The 27,787-nt window shown below is 37.4% G+C and overlaps 5 protein-coding genes across 5 annotated transcripts; 3 read left to right on the top strand and 2 right to left on the bottom strand.

The window, feature by feature from the left end:
- Window positions 1–729: 729 nt before the first annotated feature.
- Window positions 730–11,418, top strand: LOC140794441 (pre-mRNA-processing factor 19). The gene is made up of 18 exons (XM_073146471.1): window positions 730–886; window positions 1,022–1,107; window positions 1,312–1,383; window positions 2,635–2,697; window positions 4,251–4,337; window positions 5,102–5,243; window positions 5,325–5,443; window positions 5,929–6,045; window positions 7,572–7,667; window positions 7,754–7,813; window positions 7,983–8,057; window positions 9,157–9,261; window positions 9,390–9,506; window positions 9,604–9,681; window positions 9,759–9,855; window positions 10,202–10,253; window positions 10,609–10,679; window positions 10,771–11,418. Exons 1-18 carry the CDS (start codon window positions 874–876, stop codon window positions 10,896–10,898), a joined length of 1,578 nt encoding a protein of 525 aa, XP_073002572.1. The 5' UTR covers window positions 730–873; the 3' UTR covers window positions 10,899–11,418.
- A 567-nt stretch (window positions 11,419–11,985) lies between these two features.
- On the top strand, window positions 11,986–14,010 carry LOC140794442 (large ribosomal subunit protein eL37x-like). Its single transcript, XM_073146472.1, has 4 exons — window positions 11,986–12,149; window positions 12,259–12,394; window positions 13,363–13,464; window positions 13,714–14,010. Exons 1-4 carry the CDS (start codon window positions 12,147–12,149, stop codon window positions 13,758–13,760), a joined length of 288 nt encoding a protein of 95 aa, XP_073002573.1. The 5' UTR covers window positions 11,986–12,146; the 3' UTR covers window positions 13,761–14,010.
- Window positions 14,011–14,810: 800 nt separating this feature from the next.
- Window positions 14,811–15,917, bottom strand: LOC140794350 (putative pentatricopeptide repeat-containing protein At1g68930). The gene has a single exon (XM_073146364.1). It carries the CDS (start codon window positions 15,915–15,917, stop codon window positions 14,811–14,813), a length of 1,107 nt encoding a protein of 368 aa, XP_073002465.1.
- A 1,590-nt stretch (window positions 15,918–17,507) lies between these two features.
- On the top strand, window positions 17,508–20,372 carry LOC140793714 (uncharacterized). The gene is made up of 4 exons (XM_073145370.1): window positions 17,508–17,779; window positions 18,504–19,244; window positions 19,718–19,890; window positions 19,998–20,372. The coding sequence occupies exons 2-4, from the start codon at window positions 18,567–18,569 to the stop codon at window positions 20,122–20,124; spliced, it is 978 nt and encodes a 325-aa protein (XP_073001471.1). The 5' UTR covers window positions 17,508–17,779; window positions 18,504–18,566; the 3' UTR covers window positions 20,125–20,372.
- A 2,257-nt stretch (window positions 20,373–22,629) lies between these two features.
- On the bottom strand, window positions 22,630–24,478 carry LOC140793713 (uncharacterized). The gene has a single exon (XM_073145369.1). It carries the CDS (start codon window positions 24,146–24,148, stop codon window positions 22,862–22,864), a length of 1,287 nt encoding a protein of 428 aa, XP_073001470.1. The 5' UTR covers window positions 24,149–24,478; the 3' UTR covers window positions 22,630–22,861.
- Window positions 24,479–27,787: the final 3,309 nt, after the last annotated feature.

Below are 27,787 nucleotides of genomic sequence, written 5' to 3'. Positions count from 1 at the left end.
AGAACATTCATGTAAATAGATATAAATATCTCATGCAAATATAAATTCTAAAAAGACATACAAACAAATAAAAGATTTGTATATACTATATATATCTCTCTCTATATATATATATGCCAAAAAATAACCTTTTAACTTAAATCGTATTCTATAGCATTACACTTTTCAGGGTTTAGAATTTTTAAGAAGAAAATATAAATCTTTAGTAAGATCCACTTAAATTAAGTGGTCAAAATTTATAAAATTAGTGTTGAAAAAGAGTTTTTTAGGGCACCCAAAATTCGATAAGTGTCTAATATACGCTAGCCAGGTAACACTGATGTATAATTTAGATTAAATTAAATATTATGAATAGATTTTTTTTATAGTAATATTTGTTTAATTTTTTATTTATTTTATAGTTTGAAAATATAAGATAAGTTATTTTAATAATATAATTTAAGTTTAAAATAATAATTTAAAATAAAATATTTTTCTTCAAATAGTAGGTAAAATTGGAACATAAAATTTGTGACTTGTTCCCCTTTATGCCATGCTCCAACTAAAAGCACCTTAATGTTAGAATTAGATTGTTATAATCTAATGCCCATTCCTTCATGAGAATATTAATTTTACATTCATTTTTTGGTTTAGAGAATTTGAGTCTATTTTACGTAATTATATATATTTATATATATTTATATTTATTTATCACGTAAATATCTCTTTAGTCTTAGCTGGCTCTTATTTAGTATATCAGAGGGATAAATATAAATAAACCCTAGAAGCTTAAAACCCAGCTCTTCTTGCTCTCTCATTCACTACTCGACCTCCCGCTTCTTCGAGAGCCGAAGCGGACGAAGGCGAAACGCGAAACCCTAGCTCGAGGCCACCATGATTTGTGCGAGTATGCTTCGCTCCTCCCTCTTTGTTGCCTTTTATTGGCCTCTTTCCCACGCCCCCAGGATCTAGGGTTCGGTTTGTCTCTCCTTTTTCTTGATCTGGGTGAACTAATCTCTCATGCCTCTCTTCTCCGTCGCAGTCTCCGGCGAGGTGCCGGAGGAGCCGGTGATCTCGAAGAAATCGGGGCTTCTCTTCGAGCGGCGGCTGATCGAGCGCCACGTCGAGGTTTCTGGTTGCATACATTTCCGATTTCTTCTTTTAGATCGGCTCGTGTAGATTTATTAAATGAGATACCCGTTCTTGGCTCGAAATTACCAAGATTTATATGAAGTGATGCACCATTTTTCTGGTTTCAACTGTTTGTTTGTTTTTCTAAGTAATGCCTTTTTCCTTGGTGGTTGTTTTGGTTAAATTCTTTGGTGTTGGTAGGATTATGGAAAGTGCCCTGTTACCAAGGAGGAGCTTACCATGAATGATATCTTGCCGGTGAAGACCAATAAGGTATAGTGCAGGCTTCGCTTATTCTTGTTATATTTCTCGGAAATCTTAATGTAGCTTATCCTAGTTACAGCGAACTTGAGATAACAACTTCTCTTTTAAAAATATGATATCTTGGAAGTGTTTACTATTTCATGACTTAGCTTGGGTAAAATTGAATTTTAAAGATATTGAATTATATGGTTATGTTTATGAATGACCTAGAAAGGTCTTGTTGGTGTTTCCCCTCTCATGCAAGCTTGAGTGTTTCAGACTCAACTGCTTTGGATATGTTATATCTACTCAACAAAGAAGTGCTCTGCCTATTCTCTTGATACCATTCCGTAAGAATTTTAATTGAATTAATGAATGAGAAAATACTGACTTTTATTATGTAGCTTGCAATTTTTAGTTAGGTTCCTAGTAATTACTAACAACCATTAGTCAAGTCAACTTACCTCCTTGAATACAAAATGGCATCTGACACACTAATCTCAAATTCTCAACTGATCCAGCAACCAGTGAGAATTAACCCCTCGAATATTTGAATGTTAATATCTCTTTTTAGCTACAGATGTGGGTATATTTGGAAGTGATGGAAGATGTCATAATATCTTTCTCATGAAGTGCAAATACTAGCCAAAAGACGAAAATTCATGATAGTCTATGTGCCATTTACATTTGTTCAAGGAGGCGGGAGTATGCCTTGCTATTCTTTTTATTTTAGATATAGTGAAGAGTGAATTGCACTACTTATCTTTTGGGTCTGTAATGGTCGGATCAGTTCTAAACAAGAATGTAGATGTTGTGACACGGGAGCATACTAGCTTCTTGGTGGCATGCTATGTGAACAAAGACACCAATCATGGTGCTTAGCACAAAGTTTTCTAGATAGCATTGGAGGAGGCTAGAGAGGAATGGGGCTTCAGGTAATTTGGTACAGAGGGATGGAGGGAAGTGGCAACATAATAATTGTTAAATGTAACTTAATGTGTGAGCAATAGAGGATAAGATCATGCATGGTTCTTATACTGGATGTAGCTTATGGCATATAAAACTACTGATAAAATGAGAAGCGCAGACAACTTTTTACTCATCACGGAACTCTAGTTTAAATCTAGAAGTTCACTAAGCAGAACATCACCTTTTGTTTTTCTAGGATAATTTACCTAAGTCCATTACTAATTAAAGTGAGCTTCACGTAACTGTATCACTACTCACTAGATTATGGTTTCTTATTTCTTGTCACAAATTCATAGCTTATCTTCTTTGCAGGTGGTCAAGCCCAGACCCTTACAGGCTGCAAGCATCCCAGGTCTACTTGGAATGTTTCAAAATGTAAGTTCTACTTTAACTCATTCATTTTAGTATTCTCTCTACTTCTGCTTATTTATTTGGCTGTTTATTTCTTTATAGTTCTATCTCTGTCCTCAAATTGACAACTAGGGTACTTTTAAGCCAGAAATGATTTAATTGTAGCTCTATATAGGATTACTGAGCTTGAGCGTCAGGAAGGTGCTTTTGTATATATATTTGATTGAATAACCAAGAACTCTTGATGTGTGTTTTTTAGTTAGTCATCGATCTTTTTATCCATCTTCAGAAGAAAATACAATAGTTTTGAGTTTCTCAATTCTGTGGTCTACTAGTATAAGGAGCCATATATATTTAGCTTTATGCTAGTGCAAATTAGTTTATTTAAAATAAGAAACATTTCATTCATTGTGAAAGGCTTCAATTTGAACATTTAATCTTGTGGCAAAGAAAATAATGGAAGTTTTTTCTTATCATTTTACATAAATTTGCTTATGACATTGTCCATTACTACATTTAAGCGAATTTGCTATTGGGATCCTACATTTTCCCATTCGCAAATAACACATCCTTTTATGAAAAAGGCAAAGAACAACATTATTTGGTTTTCCAACAGAACGTAACAATAGACATGAATTAAGGATACTAATTTACTACACTTTTGAAGTTATTAATCAAAATAAAGGAATATATAGTTTTAACACTGAACACTGAAATGGTGTGAGGGCTTTGTATTTTCTCATTTTTTAAGGAAAATGCATGATGTGATCCGTGGATAGTCATATGCAGGGGTTGAACCATAACATCGCTTAAAAAGTAAAGTGGTATCTTCAAATTTCTCTTTGTTATGTAAGGGGTAGCAATAAATTACTCATATCGTAGTTTTAAATGAGTATAGCTCTGCAATGTGTGCCGATTTGACAGGCGACTTCCATCAGACATTTGATAGAAATCATGTAAGGTGATAGCAGTATGTCCCTCATGGTGGGGCTCTTCACTTGATCTGAGATACATATCTTGGGAAATTGCCCAAAGCATTTCTTGAATTTTTAGTACATCTTCATGTAGGATTTTTGAAAGTTGAGGACATTGAGCCCTCTAATTTTGATAATCATCCTCCAAGTCATTTTGCTAGTAAAGGGTTCACTACAGTCTAATCCACACTAAAGGGTTTCCAGACGACAACTTTTGCCAGCAGATTCCTTTTGACTGACTTTGATGGAGCTGAACTCTGCTGTCTAAATTTAAAATGTTTATTTATCATGTAAGTGATTATGCTGTTAAGTTGCACAGAAGGGCTACTTTGATCTATTTTTCCATAAAATTTTGTAGAGACAGAGAGTTGAGGATAATCAGATATTTCAATTTATGTATTTTCAGAAATATTGCTAGGCATTTAACAAAATGATTCTAGTATGAAGCCCATTCCAATTAGTACTATATTATTTTATTCATCATAAGGAGAAGTCTTGGAGGATAATTGTAAAACTTCATTTCAATTGCCTTGAGCTAGTGTGCTAATTGTTCATCATATTTGTATAGCTCTAAGCTATTTTCTTTTCTTCCACACTTAATAGGAGTGGGATGCTTTGATGCTCTCTAATTTTGCATTGGAGCAGCAACTACATACGGCAAGGCAAGAACTGAGCCATGCTTTATACCAGGTAGTTATCAAATTTCACCTCGTTTTATACTTTTGATTGTGTGTTCATTACAGATCCTGGTGCTAGTTTAAATTTTTATCCATTGTCCTCTTGTTATCTCTTGATTAAAAGGGACTGCGGAAAAAGTTCTTCCTTGATTAGGCAATCTCATCTTGTGGATTGACATTTGCTTTCTGTTCATGTGACGACAGTTTTGCTATATCTTTTAACCACACTAAATGTCAAACATTATTCTTTCATATTATATTATCCTATCATATCATGGCTTATGATTTGCTTTCTGACTTCTTAATATATATCAAGGATGAGATTTATGAATCAGGAGCATGGTTGATACAAATCTCCATACCATGTATGTATAGAGTTGATCCAAGAGAGCGTGAAATCGGTTTTGCAACAGGATCTGAATCACTCTATCCCGGGCTTTAAATTGTGGGTCTCACTTAGCTGACCCCAACAAAATGGGCATAGGCTAGTGCTGTTGTTCAACTTATATATATCACATCATCTGATTTAGCTTGTAGCAAATCTACTGTCAGAACAAAATCACTAACTGAACCTCATGTTGCATACTATCTAATTTCATAGTTAAGGAACATATTCTCTTTGTTCGGACTGGATCATATATGGTAATACAGTTCTCCTTGATTTTTGTTTGGTTTGTTGCAAAGACCAATTAAAGTTTGTCCTTTTTAATCTTTTCTAAATTATATTTTATGACCGTAGAATATAATTGCTATACTAATAGTCACATGCTTTTCCAGCATGATGCTGCATGCCGTGTCATAGCCAGATTAAAAAAGGAAAGGGATGAGGCTAGAATGCTTTTGGCTCAGGCTGAAAGGCAGATTCCTCTGCCAACAGCTTCTGCTGCAAATGTGAACACTGTTGCCAATGGAAAAAGAGGTTCCAACTATATAGAAATAATCTCCATATTTAAATAGATTTTGAACTCTTATGTCAATGTTATGCCTTATTCATATGCAGCTGCAGAAGATGAATTTGGTCCTGATGGGAAGAAGATACGTCCTGGTATTAATCCTGTTATGATTGCTGAACTTACAGAATGCAATGCTGCCCTCTCGGGACAGCGCAAGAAGCGTCAGGTACTTATTTTGGGGAACTTCTGCTGCTCGTGGGCTCTTTTTACTGAAAAGGAAAAGAATGAAAACTACATGTACACTAGGACAAACAGTCATAGAAGGAAGAAGCAAGGGATAATAGGATAGAGTTATTTTCTGCGTACTCTATCAGTTAAGTCTCTTATTGATATCACATTCAACTAAGAATCAAGTGAGGGAAGACTGGTAAGAAACAATGATATATGCAAAACATTTTCTCTAATTCCCTTGTCACTAAACTTGGATAGATAGCTCAAATCCTTTCTCTGGGTTGGCTCCAGTGAATCACACATAGCGAAGCCTTCTTAAATTATAAAATCTTGTTTTTGCAACAACACTTTTGACTAATTCTCTTTGTTGGACACAGAAAAACTTGGGTTCTTTCTGTGGTTAACCGCTGAGGTCACTATTGTGATAGGCTTGAAATGATTCACAATCATGTAACTGGTTTTTTCTTTGTCTGTTGCTAGATCCCACCAACATTGGCACCTGTTGATGCACTCGAGAGATATACCCAGATATCTAGTCATCCCCTTCACAAAACCAACAAGCCAGGCATTTTATCTGTTGATATCCATCCTTCAAAGGTTTGTGTAGTCTGATGATCTGCAATACTTCATTCTGCTATTTGCTTCTTATCAGTCCTTTTTGTGATTTAGGTAAAGGAAACTATCATGTACATATGCATCCATTAAGACATGATAATGGGTTTCCGGTGGAGTTCACAATATTTATATTATGCTTTTAAGTTTTCAAAGAATCTGTAGACAACACCAAAACTAATTTGTCAGAAATGTTTGCTGCATTGGAAGGTTCAGGTGGAATAAGAGCTGCTATCAGGTTTCCATAGAAATTAATGAGCTCATATAGTCATGCGCAGGCTCTGGTTTTAACTTTATTAATTAAGTTCTAAGAAAAGTTTTCTCATAATTTAGAACATTATTCTAAGCTTTCTAAATATATGAGAGTTTTGTCATCAGAATTCAATTAGTTTGAATGGTAATTGGTAAAGTTCTTTTTTCATAGATAAGTGTCTATACTTTAATCTACAACATTTCTACAGATGATGTAAAACAGTCCAAGCATGAATCTTTTAACTTGAACTTTGGAGGGGGAAGTTTTCAATTTTCTATCAAGTTTTCCAAAACCAAACTATTTTTCTTGACCTAATATTATTTAGCAGTTTGGCCTGTAATATGAAGGACTTCTTTCTAGCCCTTTGGCCATGAGAGTTACTTGTTGCTAACTGATAACATTACACATTGACTTGAGATTTGAGTCATTTGACTTACATTACTTACTTTTGATTTAATTAAAATTTTCAAATTGCTATAAGTTTCTATTGAGATTAGGAAGATACCAACTTCAAGTTCTTTGCACTGTGGAATCATAGTCAAGGGCGACTTCATGAACCTCAAATATCTTTCAAATATTTAATGTGATATCTTAGTAGTTTGGCTAACGTTTATTAGCCTTTTTCTAGTCCTAAAGGCGTGAAATTACAAGATTATAATATCGATATTCCTGAGTCATATTTATTGCTGCCAAATAAGAATCAGTCACGCTTCTAGGATCTCCCTTTTTAAATGCTGGAACAATTGTAAATGGTAACTTAATTGGAAAAAAATGTAGATAGTAAGGTTTTTTCTTTTTGAGAGAATAAATGTTAAAGCATTGAATTAGTTTTTGTTATTCCTTCAAAAAATAAGACTCTAGAATCATTTAGAGCAGCAGATTCTTTTTACCTGATAATTTAAAGAGTGTCGGAATTAATGTAGTTATATGAAGGTTTAATATACTTATTTACAAGTATAGCCAGGGGACAGTAAACTCCAGTTGTTTCCTTTCTTCAAAGACCCATCATATTTAGGAAAAACTAGGTTGTGTATCTTTGCCTCTTTGATGTTTAATATGGAGTTGTTTGGAGGCCACCGATGCTTTTCTACCTTGAATCAACCACATGTAGAGTACTTATCCTACATTTATGAATGTTTCTTGCAATCTTTGATATAGGCCTAATGCTATAGGGAGATTTGAATATGCATTGTATGAATGTTAGAAGCTCCCCTTAATCCTTATCTTATTTGGGTTTTAAACTTTTAATGATGATCAGGATATAATAGCGACAGGTGGTATTGATACAAATGCAGTGCTTTTTGATAGGTCATCTGGCCAGATCTTGTCTACACTCACTGGCCACTCAAAGAAGGTCTTTGCTTCAAATTCTCTGTTGACTTATGTCTCCTATTTTAGCATTCTTTAGTTCTGATACAGAATCCTTTTGTACTGCTGTAGATTACCAGTGTAAAATTTGTTCCCCGGGATGAGTTGCTTATCACTGGATCGGGAGATAAGGTTTGTTAATACCATAAGCTTTATTGCCATGTACTGGTTTGATTACTTGTGCATGCAAATACATAACTGCTTATGCATGAAGCAGCAATTGTGGATGAAGTTTGAGAAATATAATGATGGGAAGAATTGCAAATTTTTCTTTGCTGATGTGACTTGAGTTCTACTGCAGACTGTTCGAGTTTGGCAAGCTTCTGAGGATGGGAACTATAGTTCCATCCACATACTAAAGGATCATACTGCAGAGGTAAGTACTATAAGTTGAAACTTCCATCTCCTTTGTCACATTATGTATTATTATCTAGCTCACCTGATATTATTTATTCCAAATTTGGATTTGTATACTACTATACTCCTAAATGGACGAGCTGCCTACTTGTCTCTTTGGAATTACTCTTTTTAAGAGTGAAGAGTGCTGTTAGAAACCTACTCCATGCATGCCTTATTTGGAAAAGTCAATTAAATAATTCACAAGAAATTACTTCTCGTTCGGGACTTCTTGCATACTACAAACTGAATCTTACCAACTATGGCAGCTTGGACCATTATGCATGTTTTTAATATTGTCATGTTTTTGTGTTGGATTGCTCCAAACATATGCTTGTACGAATAGGAAGTGCACTTTCCTCTTCAAATATCTAGCTTCTACTGGTTTACTTAATGAACATTCCAAAGTGTTATAAATCCAACGAACTAGTTAGACGTGTTGGGACTTTTATTAGGACTCTAATATCCTAGACAAGGTTCTTTATTGATAAACATGTCTAGGATCTGCATAGGTTCCCTCTAAAGAGGCACTTTTCTCATGCATACTTCCTGGGTCTTCAGATTCTTCCCGTCCTAATTTGTTCATTATTTGTATTCCTTATCTTGAAGGGATGTCACTCTGCACTTCACTATCATTTTCTATTTGCTTATTCATGCCATGTCGGTCTGAAGTTTATAGCTAGTTCTTGTGTATTGGTTTTGTTTTGTTTGCTGATCTGCTGTGGATTATTGCTACATTGATCTAATGCTAATGTTCTATTAGTGTGAAATTTTCATAGCAAAGTATGAGAAATGTTTTCCCTGCATATCTATTCTAGTCTACATATTACAACAAGTAGGGCAAGAATAAAGCCTTGCATCCACTTGTCTGTATTTATCAAATGCAAGGGTTAAATTCCCCTTATATTGTTGGTATTATCATTGTCAAGTTTGTTAAATTGTTTCTCTGACATGTTTTTTCCATAGTATCCTCATTGATTGTTCATCGAGCAAAATATATGACTTTCTGCAGCATAATTGGTATGGCAGAACTCTCAACTTTACTGCTGACTGACAGTATAATTTAAAAATCCTGTCAGGTTCAAGCTGTCACTGTCCATGCTACTAACAAATACTTTGTGACTGCTTCCATGGATAATACATGGTGTTTCTATGATCTTGCCACAGGATCATGCCTCACCCAGGTCTCTCTCTCTCTCTCTCTCTCTCTCTCTCTCTCTCTCTCTCTCTACATCCCATAATCCTTCCCTTTCCCTTTCCCTCTACAATGTATGCGCATGAATAACTACTCACTAGCAAGATATTTATGCAGGTTGGGGAGGCTTCAGGAGAAGAGGGTTACACTTCAGCTGCATTTCACCCTGATGGTCTTATCCTTGGAACAGGCACGTCTGAAGCTCTGGTTAGGATTTGGGATGTGAAGTCTCAGGTATAGACTCATGAAGTTTACATCCTAGAAATAGCTATTATTAACCATATTTTTGCTTATCTGATGCTTATGCTTTTTAAATATTATATATTTGCAGTCTAATGTTGCAAAATTTGATGGGCATATTGGACCAGTCACAGCTGTGTCATTTTCTGAAAATGGTTATTTCCTGGCGGTAGGCATCTTTTGCTGGAAGTTAATGGATAATGGAATAAAATAGCTTTTTCTAATATGTTGCATTATAATGGCCAGACTGCAGCTCTTGATGGAGTTAAGCTTTGGGATCTTCGGAAATTGAGAAACTTCAGATCATTTGCCCCCTATGATTCAAATACTCCTACAAACTCTGGTGGGGAAATTTCTAGTCTGTGTAACTTATCTTTCTCATTGTAGTTGGGGCTTCTGCAATAAATAGTAAATGACCCTATCTAAGCAACTATAGAAAACCTGGCAGGCTTTCCCATAGTGCTGCTGAGATAATTTATTTCCTGGTCTCTGCAATGGGGTTTTATAATATTATATGCCAATACCTGCTTGGGATGACACCCAGTCAGTGTTAATGACATTTTTTTTGCTGTGGCAACTTATAGATTTAGGAAGACAAGTTTTCTGTGATAGTTGTACTTTAAGTTTTAATGCTCCATGGTTCAAATTAGATTAAATTTTAATGACATCTTTTCTTGTTTCAATTCCAGTGGAATTCGACTTCAGTGGCAGCTATCTAGCAATATCAGGTTCTGATATAAGGTATAATTTCCTTTCTCTGCTGGCAATTATTTTTGCTATATTTCTTCCTGACACTCTGGCTGGATGGCTCATAATCAAAGATCTTTCTTGAACCATCATGTTAGAAGTTACATTAATAGTTAGGTCTTCTGTTCAATATCCAAATTGACTGCTGTCTTGGTTGCGAACAATATTTTAATTTTAAAGGACTATTACCCACTATAATTTGTTCAAACAGCAGGTACTGTTGCTATTATGTTCCTCTGGACAGCCATATGATTTCAGCAGTATCTGTTTAGATGAAAATATTATATTTTACAGTGTTTCAACTTCTTATATTGCAAGTTAGACATGTCAATTGATATGTTGATCACAGGGTTTACCAAGTTGCCAATGTGAAGCTGGAATGGAACCTTATCAAGACATTCCCAGATTTATCGGGCACAGGTTGAGAAAAAAATATCTACTTGTGGTCAATATTATTGTTATTTTTGTCCAGTTGTTTAAAAAGATTCTTTCTTCTGATTATCTTGTTCAGGAAAAGTGACATCCGTGAAGTTTGGAGCAGACTCCAAATACATGGCGGTTGGTTCTATGGACCGTAATCTCCGAATATTTGGGCTACCAGGAGATGATTCAGAGGAGGCAAAATCACCAAATAACTGAAGATTCTGGGCTAATCCTTATTGAACTGTGACAAGAATTAGTTCCTCGTACTCGTGTCCACGCGGCTCTCTAACGGTTCAGGAAAGCTGCAACTGTGAGTGAAGCTTGAAACTAAATCTTGTGGTAGGTGTCAATTTCCAAGGGGATGAATGGCAGGCTAGGGAGGATATGTTGTAAAACATTTCTATGTATTCTACTTTTGGTTAATTATCTGATGAGGAAAGAAATCTTTTTAACTCGGATTGTCAAAACTCATTGTATTTGGGTTTCTAATAGGAATTCTTCTCATCCCACAGGACAAGAAAATGTGGGATGCTTATCATGCTAACATCCCTGAGGAGCCTTGTCTGGTAACGTGATAGGTTAATTCTTGCTTCTAGGAGATGGTATACTTTGTACCTCATTAAAGTTTGTTGTCTAATTGGATGTGTAGATCGATCTGACAACTTTATGTTCTTCGAGATTTCACTTCATTTGCCAACTATTATTGCAAATTTGTTATCAGATCGATTCACTATTATTGCAAGGTGTGAGATAAAGCAGTTGACTGCTATGATATCAACACTGCCATAGTAAATTATGGGAAATAAACTGTGACCCGCGGTGTTTGATTAAAGATGAAGAGAACCGTATTCTTAAATTAGGGATTTTTTTCTTCATGGTTTGTCTTCAAACACCATTCTATTTTGTTCTGCTATTAAAACCCATTTTGTTATTCCTAGTTGAACCTTGATTTTTGAGTAAATTAGGTCAAGGTGCCCATTTAACCTCGTTTTGACCGTTTACCTAAAGACCTCACAATAGCCAAATAAATCCATATCATTGCCCATTTAACCTCGTTTTGTAACATTCATTCCAAAATGAAGCGGTGAAATTTTAGATCTTGCATTTGAAATAAATTTAGTTTGGGTTTAGTATTTTTAAGTTTAATATAGGTTGGTTAATATTGAGTTGAGTATAGGTCGAATAATTAATTTTGCTGAGGGTATGTTTTTAATCTTTTTAGTATAATTAGTTTAACCTAGAAATTCTGTTAAGTTTAGTCGCTTATATTTCATACAAATAGATCTTAATTTGTAAATAGTGTAGACCGCACGTACTTTAAACGGCAGGGTGTGAAATGCAAATTTCCTAATAAATAATCAAAACCCAGACCTTGCATAGTTGCATCTAGGGTTTTGGTTCGCGCGCTGCCGATTTGCCGCCGCCGACGACCTCAGGGGCGACCGGAGAGAACACGGACACGAAATGGTGAGTCTTCCCTATCCTTTTCAAAACTCTAAAGCCTCCCGTGGAATAATGGAAAACCGTAGCTCTAACCCTATATCTCGTCCTCCGCTACGGCTTCTCGTTGTCGCAGGGGAAGGGAACCGGAAGCTTCGGGAAGCGGAGGAACAAGACGCATACCCTGTGTGTGCGGTGTGGTCGGAGGAGTTTCCACCTCCAGAAGAGCCGATGCGGCTCTTGCGGTTATCCCTCCGCTCGAATCCGCAAGTGTACGCACCGCACCCAACCGTATCAGATTTGATCTATCTTTTATTTGGATCTCTAAGATGAAAGAAGAACCGAATTGGCACATTAATTTGTCGGAAAATATAAGCGGTTTATATTGATTTAGGTTATGATCATCTACTTGCTTTACATTTCTTTGTTGAATTCATTGATGTTGCTCAATAAATTTTAGTGAATCTCATATATATGAGTCAGAAATATACAGAAAGAAAGATGTGGAGATATCTATTTCATGCTAAGACTTGATTGTTAATGGATTTCTTTTCTTGTTCACATTGAATCTTTGATCATCTGGCATCTTGTGACAATAGTAGAAGCCATTGTTTTGAAAAGCGGTCGCAACCGCCAGGCGGCTGCCTAGGTTGTGGCCGCCTATAGGCCGCCCCATGTACCGTATATGTGGCTATAAAAGGCTAACAAGCTGCCTTGTTGCTATTTGTGGCCTTCATCGCCTAATCGGTATTTGGCGGCCCCATATGCAGCAGGGCGCCTTAATGGCTTCATGGGTGCCTTTTTATCCTAATAGGCTCCGGTGCAACTTTGTGTTTATTGAGGAGCAAAACCTATTAAGTCCCTCACAAACCCCTGAATCTCTTCTCACTCAAGGCTTTATTGTGAATATAATTTTTTGAACATGATGCTTGGTTGTGCTATTCACTTATTTGTTTGCATGTATGATGATTTACTATATCTATGCAGTATATTTGTACACATACTGGTTTTACCCCATTAGTTGCCGTAACTTCATACACATACGTAGATGTGAAAGTTTCATTGGAATTCACTATAGCATGCTTGATATGAAGTTAGCTTGATACCTCCCTTAAGTTTCTACTTAAGACTACTACATTCTTTTGCATCTTAATTGCCTCATTGAGTAATTGTTAATTCTTTCACATTCTGGTAATTTTCTTACTTCCTGTTGTTTTCTGATAACTATACCATTAAACAGATAATTGGAGTGTGAAGGCAATAAGGAGAAAGACGACAGGCACAGGAAGGATGAGGTATCTTCGCCATGTGCCTAGAAGGTTCAAGAGCAATTTCAGAGAAGGTATTTTATGTTTAAAATTATATACAAGATGTTTCAAATATCATCAATTGTCAACTAGAATTAAGCAGAGCACTTGGTGGCTAGACATATTCAATTACCAAATGTCTTTTAGGTGGCAATCCTACATTAACAAAGTATTGGGCTATTGAATGAATTTGGATTATACTTTAATTTGTTCATGGGTGCTACAAATAGGAATATGATTTTACATAACTCACGTCAACCTTAACTTTCTCTTGTCTTTTTCAGGAACAGAAGCTACTCCTAGAAAGAAGGCTGCAGCAGCTGCAGTCTAGTAATGCGAGTAATGAACAAGTTGTTGGATGCCAGGCCTCCTTGAGCATGTCAATTTATTGCAATTGTCATGCACTTTGATAAAGTTGGCTTATGCATAATTTTTCTTTGAGATACAGTGATAGAAACTCTATACATGCTTTGTAAGATGAAAATAAGTTTTGCTTTCTGAATCACACTATCGAATTTTATTGTGGGCATAAATCTTTGGTTGCATCTTATCGACTTCTTGCGGACCTTGCTTTGCCTTGATGTTGGATCTCTGTTTCTCCATGAAGTTGCTACTGGAACTTAGATTCACATTCCTCCATATTTCCATATTTGTCCATAAAAGCATAACCAGAAATCATGTTCCATATCTGTGTACCCACTTTTTCTGATTGTGATGTTAGAAAATCACATCAGATATAGCTTATATGTTACTACCTTGTTTTTGAGACAAATGAGAATTTAATTATGCCCTAGTGAAATTTGGTGCCGTCTAGATTCAATTTGGAAATACTTATATAACATAAGCCCCGCCCAGATACAACCGGGTATTTATACAACACAAGCCCATCTGAGTGCACAATTCTATGGTCTGTTCTTATAATTTCTTGTATCATCCTGTCTTGCAGTATTAAACATAATAGAATTTTAAGAAACAATCTCTGAAATTATTACTAAAGACAATATGAAAACATAGAGATAAAGTAGTGTGGAGCAAACAAAGAGATAAAAGAAATAGGTCAATTACTGACTGAATAGAGGATAATTAATCTTATGACATAAGAATATCAAAGTTGTGCTGGGACATAAAAAAAATATAAATTAGGTTACCTTTCTAGTGAAATAGCGGATAAAAAGCTTGTCCTTCAATACTCTGCGGCAAGGGCCAGAAACTATGTGAACTTTGCAAGAAAACTTATTCTTATTTGGATGCTCACGTTTCTATCCGGCACTTGTTTGAAACATCGATCCATGGCTTTGCCAAACAGTAGTTTTCTATGTGCTGTTGATGCCTGACTTCTAATATCATATGCTTACTCTACCACCAACCTCAAAGATCAAATTCACCAGAAGTCCCTACAATTGCAAGACCCCTGCTGAAATCTATGGTACCTATTGACATCCCTCACAACAATCTCCCTTTTAATCACCCTACTCACATGCTTGAAGAATTCATGGCAATCCGCGCAAATCCTTAAGTTCTTCACTACCCTTAGCTCCACAACTCCACTCATCACCCCAAATGCCACAGCCAACCTCTCACTGTGGTACCAAAGGCCCTCGTCCTCCTCTTTGTAACCCAAGTTAGCTATTTCTTCCATCAATTCTTTTAGCTTGGCATAGATCTCTCCTAACCTTTCATGCCTCCTTTCGCCGGCAACAAACACATGAACCTTCCCTCTCACCTCGATCCAACTCCGCCCGCCTTCCTTCTTCACTCCCCGGTCCCTCATTGTCGTCCACAGCTCAGCCACCTTATCCTTCCTCCCCGCTGCTGAATTCACGTTGGCAAGCATGACATAGGCCGAATCGTCTTGAGGGTTGAGCTCCAATAGCTGCTGTGCCATAGTTGCCGCCATGTCCACCCTATGGTGGACTACACAACCAGTGAGCAAAGTCCGCCACACCGCTGCATCTGGCTCGAATGGCATTGTCTGTGCAATGCACTCAGCGTCCTCCAAACGCCCGACTCTAGCCATGGCGCCGACCAAACATGTGTAATGCTCGAGGCCAGGCGTCACCTTGTATTGTGACTCCATCAATTTAACCCACCGCTCTGCCTCACCCGCTTCCCCAGCATTGCTGCACGCTGTGAGTATCGCAAGGAATGTCAGCTCATCCGGCATAACACCGCACTTGAACATTTCATCAAACAACTCGATGGCTTGCTCCAAATCCCCCTGCTGCGCATGCGCCGCAAGTGTTGCATTCCACGTGACCAGGTTTGCATCACCTAACAACCCATCAAACACCTTGCGCGCATCCGACACAACCCCCGCCTTCCCATACGCATCGACGAGCGCGGTCGCCACGACGAGATTAGTCTCGAGTCCCGCGACAACGGAGTGCGCGTGCACGGCGCGCGACTGTTCGAGCGCGGCGAGAGTAGCAGCGGCGCGGAGCGCGCCGGAAACGGCGTACATGGTCGACTCGACGCCAGCGGCGCGCATGGAAACAAAGACGGAGAGCGCGTCCGAGGGGCGGCGGTTCTGGGCGAGACCGACAACGGTGGCGGAGTAGCAGACGGCGTCCTTGTGTGAGATTTCATCGAACGCCTTGAGAACGTTGGAGGTGAGACCGGACTTGGAGTAGGAGCGGACGAGGGCGGAACCGGAGAAGGGGAGGGAAGAGAGGGAGAGTTTGATAGCGAGGGAATGGAGAGGGAGAGTAGAAGGGAAAGGAAGGTGTTTGAGGAGGGAGGAGAGCGAGCCGTCGGAGAGGAGGGAGGGGGAGAGGCGGAGGAGGTGGCGGAGGAGGAGAAAGAGAGTGGAGGAAGGGGAGGAGGATGAGAGGGAGGAGAGAGTGGTGGTGAAGGAGATGGGAGTGGGAGGGAAGGGTAGGTGGAGGAAGAGGAGGAGGGAGGAAGGAGGAGGGTAGAGGGAGAGGAGACGGTTGTAGGCGGAGCGGTCGGTGGAGGCGGTCTTGATCAGGTGAGCGTGGAGGCGGGCCGGATCGGACGGCGCGCGCATGGGTGAAAACGGGAGATGAATTTAGTTGGGTTGGGTTTGTTAGTTTTTATGGTACTGGACTTGGATTTGATCCAGGATATCATTAGCACAATGACTGGACTCTCCTTCTCTCTCTTGTCGTAGAGATTATCAACCTAACTCTAAGAGTTAGTAGTTATCTTCCTCATTACTAAGGAGTTAAGGTATTTAATTTCAACCCTAAAAATAATATTAAAAAAAATATTTAGTAGTTTTATAATTTGACTCAATGGTTTGACTCGGTTGATGGCTCAACAGTGCAGTTGACTTAAAAGAGCAGCTCGGCAGTACGACGACTTGAAGCAGATTTCAGCGACGTTTAGTTTATAGCAATTATTCAGCCACGCACGTAGCTTGAAATTTAAATTAAGAAGCTTACTATATTGACTAAAAGTTTAGTGGAGCTTAAGTGCTTTTATATTTAAAAAGCGTTCAATTTTTTTTCTAACTCACATTTAACCTTCGGGTTCATAAACGATAAAAAAAAAAGTCATACGGATTCAACCATTTTAAGACCTGCTCGGGAGAAGCTTGTGAAACGCTCTCTGTTAAAAGGCTCGATGCCCGCCCAGTGGGATTACATTTTTGTCATCTTGAGACCTAACAAGGAGAATTCCACCAATGTCAAAGACTACACGCTGATTGGCTTTCAATTACGGCCCCCAATCATTAAATCTGGGCCGCAAAAAGTTATATAGATGGACGTACGTCGACGTGACCCCTTACTTGCCCTAACGAAGAGCATTCCCAAAGGCATTTACCCAGAGCCCAGAGGAGATTAGTGTCCCCATTGCTCATTACTTCCAAGAATTTGCCCATGAGAGAGAGCTGAGAGCCCCCTGTACGAAGACTCGTAGAAACCAAAGCGCGGCTCAATTGAACTCTAGAGGTGACGGTCAACTGTGAAGCACGTGAAAATATATTAAAAATACGGAAGGCACAAGAGCAAAAGAATAGCACCACTCTGGTCCACAACTTTTAAAATCTTATTAGATATTTTTAGCCCCAAAATTGGACGGTATATAGAGAAAAAAGAAATATAGAAAGTGAGGTGCCTTGGACCTTTAGACCTTGGTGTTTGTTTGCAAACACCACAGGAGAGAAACGTGTGGGTGGAGGAGGAAGAGGCGTTAAAGATGGCTTCTTACGACCAATCCTCCACCGTTGATTAATGCACACGCACCCCACCGACAACGGGAGGTGGAGAGGAGGCCCTGCAAGTACGGACTTGGGGATTATAAGTAGTTCCATTTAGTTTGCTCTTCTCTCATTCCTTCCATGCATAGGCTTTTGCTGTTGTAAGCTTCAGGGGTCTCTTCGTTGAGGTATATACATACATACCCTTCTCTATTGCTGTTCTTCTTCACTTTCCTTCTTTAGTTTTTTTTTTTCCTTTTAATTTGTTTCAATTTTAATTCCCTATAAATAAAAATAAAATTTTTATCTCATTCATTTCATCCTTTTTATTTCTGTCGGTTACCATCGTTTTTAGAGACAAAATTGTAGAGATTGAATTATTTTTTATACACGTCTTAAATTTATACTATTTTAAATGCACTGAAAAGCTTATCTAATTCTTTACGATCTTCAAATTCGATTCGTAGTTTAGTTAAATATAATAAAAAAATAATCGTTGTATTTTAATGTAAAAGATAAGGAGTAAAACGACACAGAAGCGATCCTCAAGTTATTATAACCTATTATAGTTCTAAGCTATCTCTGTGTGTAACACAAAATAACTAAAATACTATTTTAATTTGCATTAATTAATTATTATTTTAGTTATTAGTGAAAATCTCCAGGTTAAATTGTCATTTCTATGAGGAGGTGAGATGTATTTTTCCCTTATCTGTATATCATACTAAATCAGGGTTATGGGATCTTGCTATAGATATAATGTTGATAAGCATAATATATAATTTTAGTATATATTTTTCTTTTATTAAGAAGTATAGATATTTATAGGATTTTTAAAAAGAGATTATCCGTATAAAAAAAAACCGTTATAACTTTGGACCACTGATTCCTCTTTCTCGCTCTTCCTTGCAGAGATCTCAAATTTGAGAGAGAGAGAGAGAGAGAGAGAGAGAGAGAGAGAGAGATTCCATAACTATGCTTCTAAGAAGCTCTTCCACCCCAATCTTGGGGTCTCTCCTCCCATCGTCTTCCCCTCTCCACTACTCCGAGTCCCCCATTTGCACCACCCACCACACGCCCCCTCCCTCCTTCCTCCCCATCTCCTGCCACTTCTCCCCCATCTCCGACTCCTCCGACTCCGGCGGACTCCGGCGAACCCTATCCGACGGGAACCTCCACTCTCTCGACCTCTGCGCGGATGATCCCAACCCCAACCACCGCCATGTCTTGTCGCCCCCGCTCAGGCCCCGCCGATGCGTCCCGACTCTCGACACCATCCCGTCCTTCTCCATCCGCAACTCGGGCGGGGTCGATGAAGACGAAGAGGAGGAGCCGGACCAAGACGGCCAGGATGGGGGAAACGGGATTTTTATGAGTTTGGGGGAGGATGGAAATGTTGGCTCCAGTGGAATGGGAATTCCTCCTCTGTTTCTTGCGCGGGGGCTTGGGATTGATAGGGTTGGGTCGGGGTTATTGGATATTGGCGGCGGCGGTAGAAATGGTAACGGTGGTGGAAGAGGAGGAGGGAATTGTGTTACTGTGATGGGTAATGGAGGGGAGCAATCGGATGTTGAGATGTATTATAAGAGGATGGTCGAGGAGGATCCAAGCAATGCTCTTCTTTTGAGGAATTATGGGCAGTTCCTCTATCAGGTGAGAAAGATCACCCACCTCTCTTCTTATAAACTATGCAATTTTTCATCGTTAGATTTCTATCTCAATGGAATTAAACTTGTCTTGTGTTCTGTTCCTGCCTTAGTAATTATTTTGTTTAGTAAGTAATTACTCCTTTATAATGTATACTTCCAATGGTTCCATTGTCATGCTCCTTTGTATAATTCTTCTCCATACAAGTATTTTCCTTTTTAGCCATGATATAATTAAATTGAGATAAATTGTGAACATCTTTTTTCAAGATTTCAAAGTTCCTTTTCATTGGTTGAATTGTAGTCACAGTAAGATTCTGAGGTATAATCTGGTCTCAGATCACTTTTTAAGAATTTGAATGCCTGTAATCAGCTGATTAGTAGCAATCCCAATTTAGGTCATATTCATTTCTATGACATGGTAAATTATAATTCAAAGATAACTCAGTTAAAGCTGATACAATTGGCTTCTTTCTCTAGGCCAAAGGTGATCTTCGAAGGGCGGAGGAGTTCTTTTCTCGTGCGATACTCGCCGATCCAAGTGATGGCGAAATTCTCTCGCAGTATGCCAAACTAGTTTGGGAGCTGCACGGTGACGGCGAACGCGCTGCTAGCTATTTTGAACAGGCAGTCCAGGCTGCCCCTCAAAACAGGTATGTATATATATATATACATCTAAGCAAGGAAGCCTGCATATTGATTGTAAGGATCTCAGGTTCTGAATTCTGATAATATTTACCCATTTTGCCTTGCATGACAGCCATGTTCTTGCTGCATACGCTGGATTCCTATGGGAAAAAGATGAGGATGGCGGCAAAGTGGGAGAGGAAGCAGAGGATTATGCTGGATTAATTCATCATGGAGTGTTGGCATCTGCAACCACATGAGCTTGAGAGTCTTGATGTCAGTTGAGGATAACTCTACTCTCTACTAAGAAACTAGCATGTTTCCATCGTCTTCTTACGGACGGAAGAATTAACTTCAAAATAAAGACTGCTGCTTCCAGCAAGCATGCAGTTGTTGTAGAATATGTTATTTTTGTCGAGGGGCACTGTGATTATTTCTCAATCTAAGTGCTTTGTTTTGTGAGTAAATTTTTGATATAGAAGGTGAATTTACGATTGAGGCACTGAAATCTGAATGCCCATTATCCAAGCAACTGGGAGGAGGAGGAGAAGTACAATGCTCTGGAGCTTTATGTCTGTTTTCCAATTCTATATTGTGATCACTTCACAGATGACACTTGCCTCTGCTGTCGTTCCTAGAGGAGTTTTAGTTCCCATATCTTGTCCATTACATGCTTGATCTATTGTATTTATTCCTCGAGACTTGTATCATAGATGATGTCAATCATTTCCATAACAACAAATTAACGATCCGTATCAGTGTCTCTCACTAGTTTAAATGAAGGCATATATTTCATCTGTCTTAAAGGAAATACTTATCTTGCTAGCACACATCTTTTGATACACAATTGAATCCAACATATGAGATCTATGGATAACATTATCAATCCTTAAAAACGTTTAACGTTAGGTATACACATTTGTTTCCATTGAAATTGTACATTATTTTCTTACATTGCATTTGATTGGTAGAAACATAAAAGATACAGACCAATCCACAATTCCAATCTTTAAGGTAGAGCTTTGCAAAGACTACATGGAGATCTCTGGCAATTTGTTAGGGAAAGAGAATTTAAATACTTGGCCTGCATGTAAATTTCTTGAAAAATTGTGGAGGAAAATATTCATATGAAATTTGAAAAACACAACAGAAATAGTAGACCTTACTAAAATTTAAAATACTGATGAATGAATTCTGAAATCCAGCATTTTGTTAAATAGTACACAAGACAATTAAACTAAAAGACATTTCAAAGTGCATACTTACGCATAACAGATGCAATTCATGCAAAATGAACAAGCATTGCTCTTTGTAGGTCCTCATGTTGGTCAAGCTAGGGTCCTCATGTCATTCTCAATCATGTCTTAAATTTCTTAATTTCCCTTGGAAGGGAACAAAAGAGGAAACTTTGGTTTTACTAGAAATAACATACAAGTAGGAGGATCAAGGAAATAGGATAAAAGATCATATTTCCTTAAACATCCAAAATCGATATTTTACTTAGAATTGATCTGAAACATCCAAAATCGATACACCAAAAAAGAAATAAATGAAGACACGAATGATATGTTTAAGTATAATCCTCAATAGTCAGTAAACAATTTATGTATATATTAGCCTGGGATCATATACATTAGAGTGCCTGCTTCAAGACCAAAATTCTTAGGAAAGTGAAAAAGTTATAGAATACTACAAATTGAGGGTTTCAACTCTCAAAATGAACAACACTGAAATGAGAAGAAAGAAACTAATAGATGAATGAGCATGAAACTAATTCTAGCTTTCACCAGAAAAAAGATGTAATAAAAGCAAAGCAGAGGCACATTACAAGTTGTTGCATTTATTGAGCAACATGAAGCTTGACCTTAGATCAGGGGTTCAGGACCTATATTGATACGTATAGAAAGCCTCTAATACTAGTTTACTGAAAGAAAACTTTGACCCCATTCTGGACAAAGGAGAACAATCTCTTGTCGCTGAACATCACTCTTTCAGCTAATTAGGCTTAAGCTTGAGAAATATAAGGATGTGCAGAAATTTTAAGCAAGGGATCTAACTTATCGATAGGGTTTTAATACTGTGTTACCCCTAGATTGTTGGAAAGGTATCCAAGAAAATGCATCCAGAGGAAACCTTTGTACCCTTTTTGTATCTCCTCAAGTGGTGTCATTAAAAGGAACTATGACCACACCTTCAGCAATTTCGGTGCGGAAGAGGATAATGCTTAGTAAAGAATTTAGAGCTAGGAAGGATATCCTCTTTAAGTCGGTATATTACATAGATTTTTCTAGAATTAGATTTTCTTTCTGTTCTTTGAGTAGAAACCCATGCATATTCAGACAACCCAATATCAAACTAATAGAAGCTACCATTTCAAGACCACAAGCAGTAGAGCTATGCTGTCTCCATGACCAGTAGCTGGATAAGTCACTATCTTGATAAAAACAGACTCTAAACCTTAATATAAATTATCCAGATAGAAAGATTAAACTGCATAACTACATTAAACTGGCAGAGAGGACTGAAAGACAAGAATACCAAATCTTGTGGTGTGGTTCGTTCTTTAAACAAAAAGCATTTCCATTAAAACTTAAAAGTTGATACATCAAAAGTTTAATTATTTACGCAGGTAAATGAATATTTTGTAATTTAATTGCATTTCATTTTTTGATTTCGCATATAAAACTAAGTGTATATATTTTTCATAATGGATTCTCATTTTGTGAGTGCATACAATTTATATATGCAGGGCACACTACAGTCGATTACTGCAAATCAAAAGATCAGATGTAATTAAATTGCAAAAGTTTCCCGGTGAGTATATGATATACTGCCTTTCATTGGCTTTCTTTCTATAAGCTAGTCCTCTCATATATACAGGTAAAAGGAAGAGAGAAGTAGAGAACTATGCACCAAATATAGACTAATATGGAGAAGAAAATTTCTATGAAAATGTTGTTCTGGCAATAGTATAGTCCTTTAATGAGGATTTACCGTTCATGCGAGTGCCTTACGAAGATTAGGAGTAAGCCACCATGGTCCCACCTCTTCCCACAGAGTCTCCAACCTTGATTCCTCCACGTTGCACGCCAGCCGCGTAATGACCCTCTCGACATCGAACACGCAAACGCAACCGATATTGACTGCTTTGTTCTTCGCAAGCTTGTCATAGACATGAGTGAAGTAGATTGTATTCTTTCTAAGCCTTGGAAAATCCTCAGCAGAAACAGAAACGGAATTCCCCTTCCCCAAGAACAAGATCCTACCCCCAATGTCAGACTTCGTCACCACACTCACAGGATCGCCCCCATCATCTAATCCAATCCCCCAAACTGTAATACCTCCAGTCGAAATCATCGATCTCCGAGGATTACCGCTCGGATGCCGCACAACCAGCAGCAGTTCACCATCGGATTCCACCAGAAAACGAGGATTGTTGAAGTCCAGCATAGGATAGTGCGTCAGACGCGGCACCGCCGGATCCGAGCCGAAGTCAAACACCGCGATAAGGCCTCTGCTTCCCACGGCGAAGCAGCGACCTTGGTAGAACGCAAGATCTCGAACATGGAAGGCTGGATGGGGGTGAATCGCCCACGTGCGATCATTGCGGCGGCAAGTGAAGCATCTGGAGTTGACGCCCGACAAGAAGATTACGATCAAGAAACTAGGGTCCGCCGCGGGATCCGAGGACAAGACGGCGCGGTGGATCAGGTTGAAGCGGTTGGCGGCGACGGGGTGGGTTGAGGAGTCGGTGCGCAGGAGGTACTCTCCGATGGCGTCGGGGATGAAGGAGACAACGGAATCAGAGATGGAGGAGAGAGGAGGGAGGAGGGAGATGCTGGAGCCGGTGATGGGGTTGAGGAGGGAGAGGGAAGAGGAGGCCGGATCGAGGAGTATTAGCCATCCGTGGGAGGAGCCCACGCAGTGGAACCCGGCGGTGGCGGAGAGGAAAGGAAGGTTCTTGAACTTAACCCCGGTTTTGGGCTTGGATTTGGGTTTGAAGAAGGAGGGATTGGAGAGGATAGGCAGGGCAGGGCCAAGAGGGAGGTTGAGGATGCGAGGAGGGAGGACGAGGAAAGGGGGTTGGGGAGGGAAGGGGAAGGAGGAAGGGGCTGTGACAAGGGCGACGCGCCACGTGGTACAGACGAGGCGGAGGGAGGCGTAGGAGGAGGCGGAGGGGCGGAGGTGGGAGAGGATTTGGTGGAGGAGGTCGGGGTGGATGTTGGCCCACCGGTCACCGGCAGCGGCCGCATGCATAGAACGCGTCATCACTCGTCGGTCCATGATAAGAGGAAGGGTAACGGCAGGATCTTCTTCTTGCTCGCTTGGTCGCCGATAGCCGGGAGGAGAGAGAGAGAGAGAGAGAGAGAGAGAGACTTGAACGTAGTGCGAGAGGAAAAATAAAAAATCGAACTTAAATAGAGCGGATGTAGAAGACGAAAAGGTTTAATATTTCTTTTCTTAGAAAAAAGAAAGAAAAGAAAAGGAAGATCGCTTTCGGCGAGACATGCTACACTATTCATAGATTTGTAAGGCTGTCGGAGTAATTAAGGCGGCTCGATATACGAATCTACTGTAGGAGTCATTTACAAAAAAATCATTTAGTTTTCAAAAAAAAAATGTGTATGTATCTCTTCCGTATATATATATATATATATATAATCTTACTATAATTAAAACCTATATTTTCTTCTATAAATAGGCCACTCATTAATAAATCAATTGAGAGCGGCCCACTTTTCTTCACGTTGGACTCATCTATAAGACTATAACACACTTCATGAGTTTAATATTATTAAAAAATTTATAGCTCTATATGAACATAATTTAAGTCTATTTAGCTGTTTCTCATGTGTGTATATATATATATCATGAGAGCTAGCATCTTTATTTAACATATAATTAGTATATCCATCAGAAAAAACTTATCAAAAAAAAATACTTGCATTTTAATTTTTGTTACTATTTTCATGTTAGTATTTAGGAAAATTTGTATATAGTACCCTTTTTTTTAAAAAAATAAAATTATAATTTACACCCTACATTTTTATTAGTTGCAAATCGAAACCTTATAATTTAGCAAATATATAAAGAAAACATTTGGGTTAAGTTAACTATACAAAAAATATTAAAAAAATATTTCAAATCCAACCCAAATCAATTAACTAACTAAACCTAACCTAACCAACCCCCTAAACAACTAAAACCAACCCAATCCTTCTCCACCATCAGATACAAACGCAATCCTCCTTCCTCCTCACTCGCTCCTCCCTGCTCATCATCCCCACTTAACGCTCCATTTTCCCTCCTCTCTCCTCCCTCCTCTCTCCTCCCTTGTCTCTCATCCCTTCTCCCTCCACATCATCCCTACCTACCTCGTCGAGATCTATTGTCCACAACGTGATAGTGGGGAGTGGTGGTTAGGGTGTTAAACGTTGGGGTTTGGCCCGAGCGCAAGATCCCTTATCATCGAGCACAAAATTTCCTTAACTACGCCATCCAGATCGCACTAGATCAGGAGCTCCGCCGACTACCATCTGAGACGACATGACAATCGAGGCCTTCTCTGCGATTATAAGGGGTGCCTCCACACTCTCCAGCAATGGCGCCGTAGATCACCATTGTTGGAGCCTGCATGCTCGACCACGACTTTTCGTTGGAGCCGGCACGCTCGACCGCATAGATAATAACTCAGTTAAATCATGTTATATATTTATAATTGTAATTATATATATATATATATGTAGAAGTAGATTGATAAGAATTTTTTTTGAAAAATTAAATGTGCGACAGATGCCAAAGGTAATGGTGTAGCAAACACTTGTTTATTTGTATCATTTGGAGGTATCTTACAAGATCTTGTGTTGTGCTCCATAAGGTTACATTTTGAAAATATTTTTATTTTAATATTTTTAGATAATTTCCACTTAAAACTTTTAAAATATCATAATTGTCACTGTATTCCTCAAAATATTATAATTGCCATTGAAATAATTGTGCCTTTTAAGAATATTATTCTATTAGTCAAATCCAACTAATCATGACTAAAATATAATTTAGCTAAAAAAGACTATTTTACTTTGTATAAATTATATAAAATTCTTTTAAAAATATATAATATTATATTCAATACTATAGTACAAAAAATATATGTTCTTTTATGTGAGATGAAAATTATTAATAAATATTTAGATTCTAAACATTTTAGTCCTATATATATATATTAACTTTAATAATAATTTGTTAGGAATATTGTATCAAAAAGTATTAGTGACAATTTTAATATTTAAATTTTTTTAATGACAATTATTATATCTTAAAACTTTTGTACCATTTAAATTTTTTAAAGTTGGAAACTTCGAGGAAGAGCATCTGACTAGAAGTCTGGAGTTTTTCTTTTACCAATCTACTATTTTTTCTAAACTTATCACTATTCTACATTACAATTTGTCAAATAAGCAGTCATATAGTTTTTTTAAAAAATAAATCACTTTTATAGAAAATAATTTCTAAAATCGCCCTCTTATACTTCCTTAAGACAATAAAATACCTGTATGAAAAGTGATTCTCTTATAAATTGATTTATTAAATTGATGTATATACGACAACAACTATAATGATTTAATAATAATTTGAAAATAATAATAGAAATGATAAAAAAATTAACAGTGATGATAAATTGGTCAAAAAGATAGGTGTAATAGATGTCATACAATCTATATCACATTGAGATAGTGAAAGTTTGTTTCGTGGGGTTCTAATTTTATATGAATAAAGTCAGATGATGTAGGTATTGAGATAGTAGCACCTCTATAGATAAGGATCAAATCCAACAAATTCCATTATGTCATATTTAATGACATAATTAAGTCTTATTTTGACTTTACAAAACACTTCTATTTATATGAATTGTATTTTAAATATATATATATATACACACACACACACACTAAGGATAACTAGCAACTTAGTTGCATATCTATGGAAAATATTAATTCCTTAATCAGTTTAGTGAGCACTTAAACAGAAGTTTATGGCAAAATGTCTTAATCAGTTTAGTGAGCACATCAAATGACCTTTTGTACAAAATAGACACACTTTTTAAATATATTTTAGACTTATCTAATTACTTTATTTAACAATAATATTTTTGTTCTAATATTATCAAATTCAAAGGGTATTTTAGTCTATTAATATTATATGTCATATCACTTTATCTCTACGTACTTCAAAAAATTTTAAACTAGTATTTGTATTTATGACTAAAGTAAAACTGTCAGTTTTTTCTATCAAAATTAATAGAGCACGATGAAATAACCAAAATACCCTTTCGTACTTATTAGGCAAAATAGATGAGTGTTTGATCTATTTTTTTAATCCATAATTTTCTTATTCTTATATATGATATAATTATTAAACTTTATAAAAATTCATATTTAATAAATTTACTATATATTTGGCACAATATAGAAAATAATAGAAGAAAATATGTGAGTATTTTTTGAAGAGAAATAAATAATTATATACGAGGAGAAGAGCAATTTTATCCATAAAAAATACAAATCGAGAGAATTCAATCCTCTAATCAAAATTTTAAATTTTTTAGGCATGCTTTGTTAATTTGAGTGAAAAACTAATGATCTCACTTTATTTGTAAGTACAAAAATTAGTTTAAGACTTTTTGAATTACAAGAGGGTAAAATAATTCAACTGAGCATAGTACATAGGGTAAGATAAATTTAATCCTATTTGTTTTTTTATTATAGAATAAAACTCCTTATTCTAAAATAGATTATAGAATACAAACGCTATTTATCAAAATTACATCTTAAATCACACACTAACCTAATTACTAATTTATCTTTAATATCTGTCCCATTAAACTATTTTATATCAAATCAAATAGTATTCATGATAATTTTA

This window comes from Typha latifolia, chromosome 8, assembly GCF_019914945.1.
Source record: "Typha latifolia isolate L0001 chromosome 8, TyphaL0001v2, whole genome shotgun sequence".
Taxonomy (NCBI): Eukaryota; Viridiplantae; Streptophyta; class Magnoliopsida; order Poales; family Typhaceae; genus Typha; species Typha latifolia.
This window is presented reverse-complemented; position numbering and strand designations above follow the sequence as displayed.

Bases quoted from the DNA above. Each gene is read 5' to 3' on its own strand.
- LOC140794442 (XM_073146472.1), top strand. The intron at 12,395-13,362 runs GTACGCACCGCA...ACCATTAAACAG, and splicing joins CTCCGCTCGAATCCGCAAGT to ATAATTGGAGTGTGAAGGCA. The intron at 13,465-13,713 runs GTATTTTATGTT...TGTCTTTTTCAG, and splicing joins CAAGAGCAATTTCAGAGAAG to GAACAGAAGCTACTCCTAGA.
- LOC140793713 (XM_073145369.1), bottom strand. From the start codon at position 24,148: ATGGACCGACGAGTGATGACGCGTTCTATGCATGCGGCCGCTGCCGGT.
- LOC140794350 (XM_073146364.1), bottom strand. From the start codon at position 15,917: ATGCGCGCCGCTGGCGTCGAGTCGACCATGTACGCCGTTTCCGGCGCG.
- LOC140794441 (XM_073146471.1), top strand. The intron at 1,108-1,311 runs GTTTCTGGTTGC...TGGTGTTGGTAG, and splicing joins TGATCGAGCGCCACGTCGAG to GATTATGGAAAGTGCCCTGT. The intron at 9,262-9,389 runs GTCTCTCTCTCT...ATATTTATGCAG, and splicing joins CAGGATCATGCCTCACCCAG to GTTGGGGAGGCTTCAGGAGA.
- LOC140793714 (XM_073145370.1), top strand. From the start codon at position 18,567: ATGCTTCTAAGAAGCTCTTCCACCCCAATCTTGGGGTCTCTCCTCCCA. The intron at 19,245-19,717 runs GTGAGAAAGATC...TTCTTTCTCTAG, and splicing joins ATGGGCAGTTCCTCTATCAG to GCCAAAGGTGATCTTCGAAG. The intron at 19,891-19,997 runs GTATGTATATAT...CTTGCATGACAG, and splicing joins CAGGCTGCCCCTCAAAACAG to CCATGTTCTTGCTGCATACG.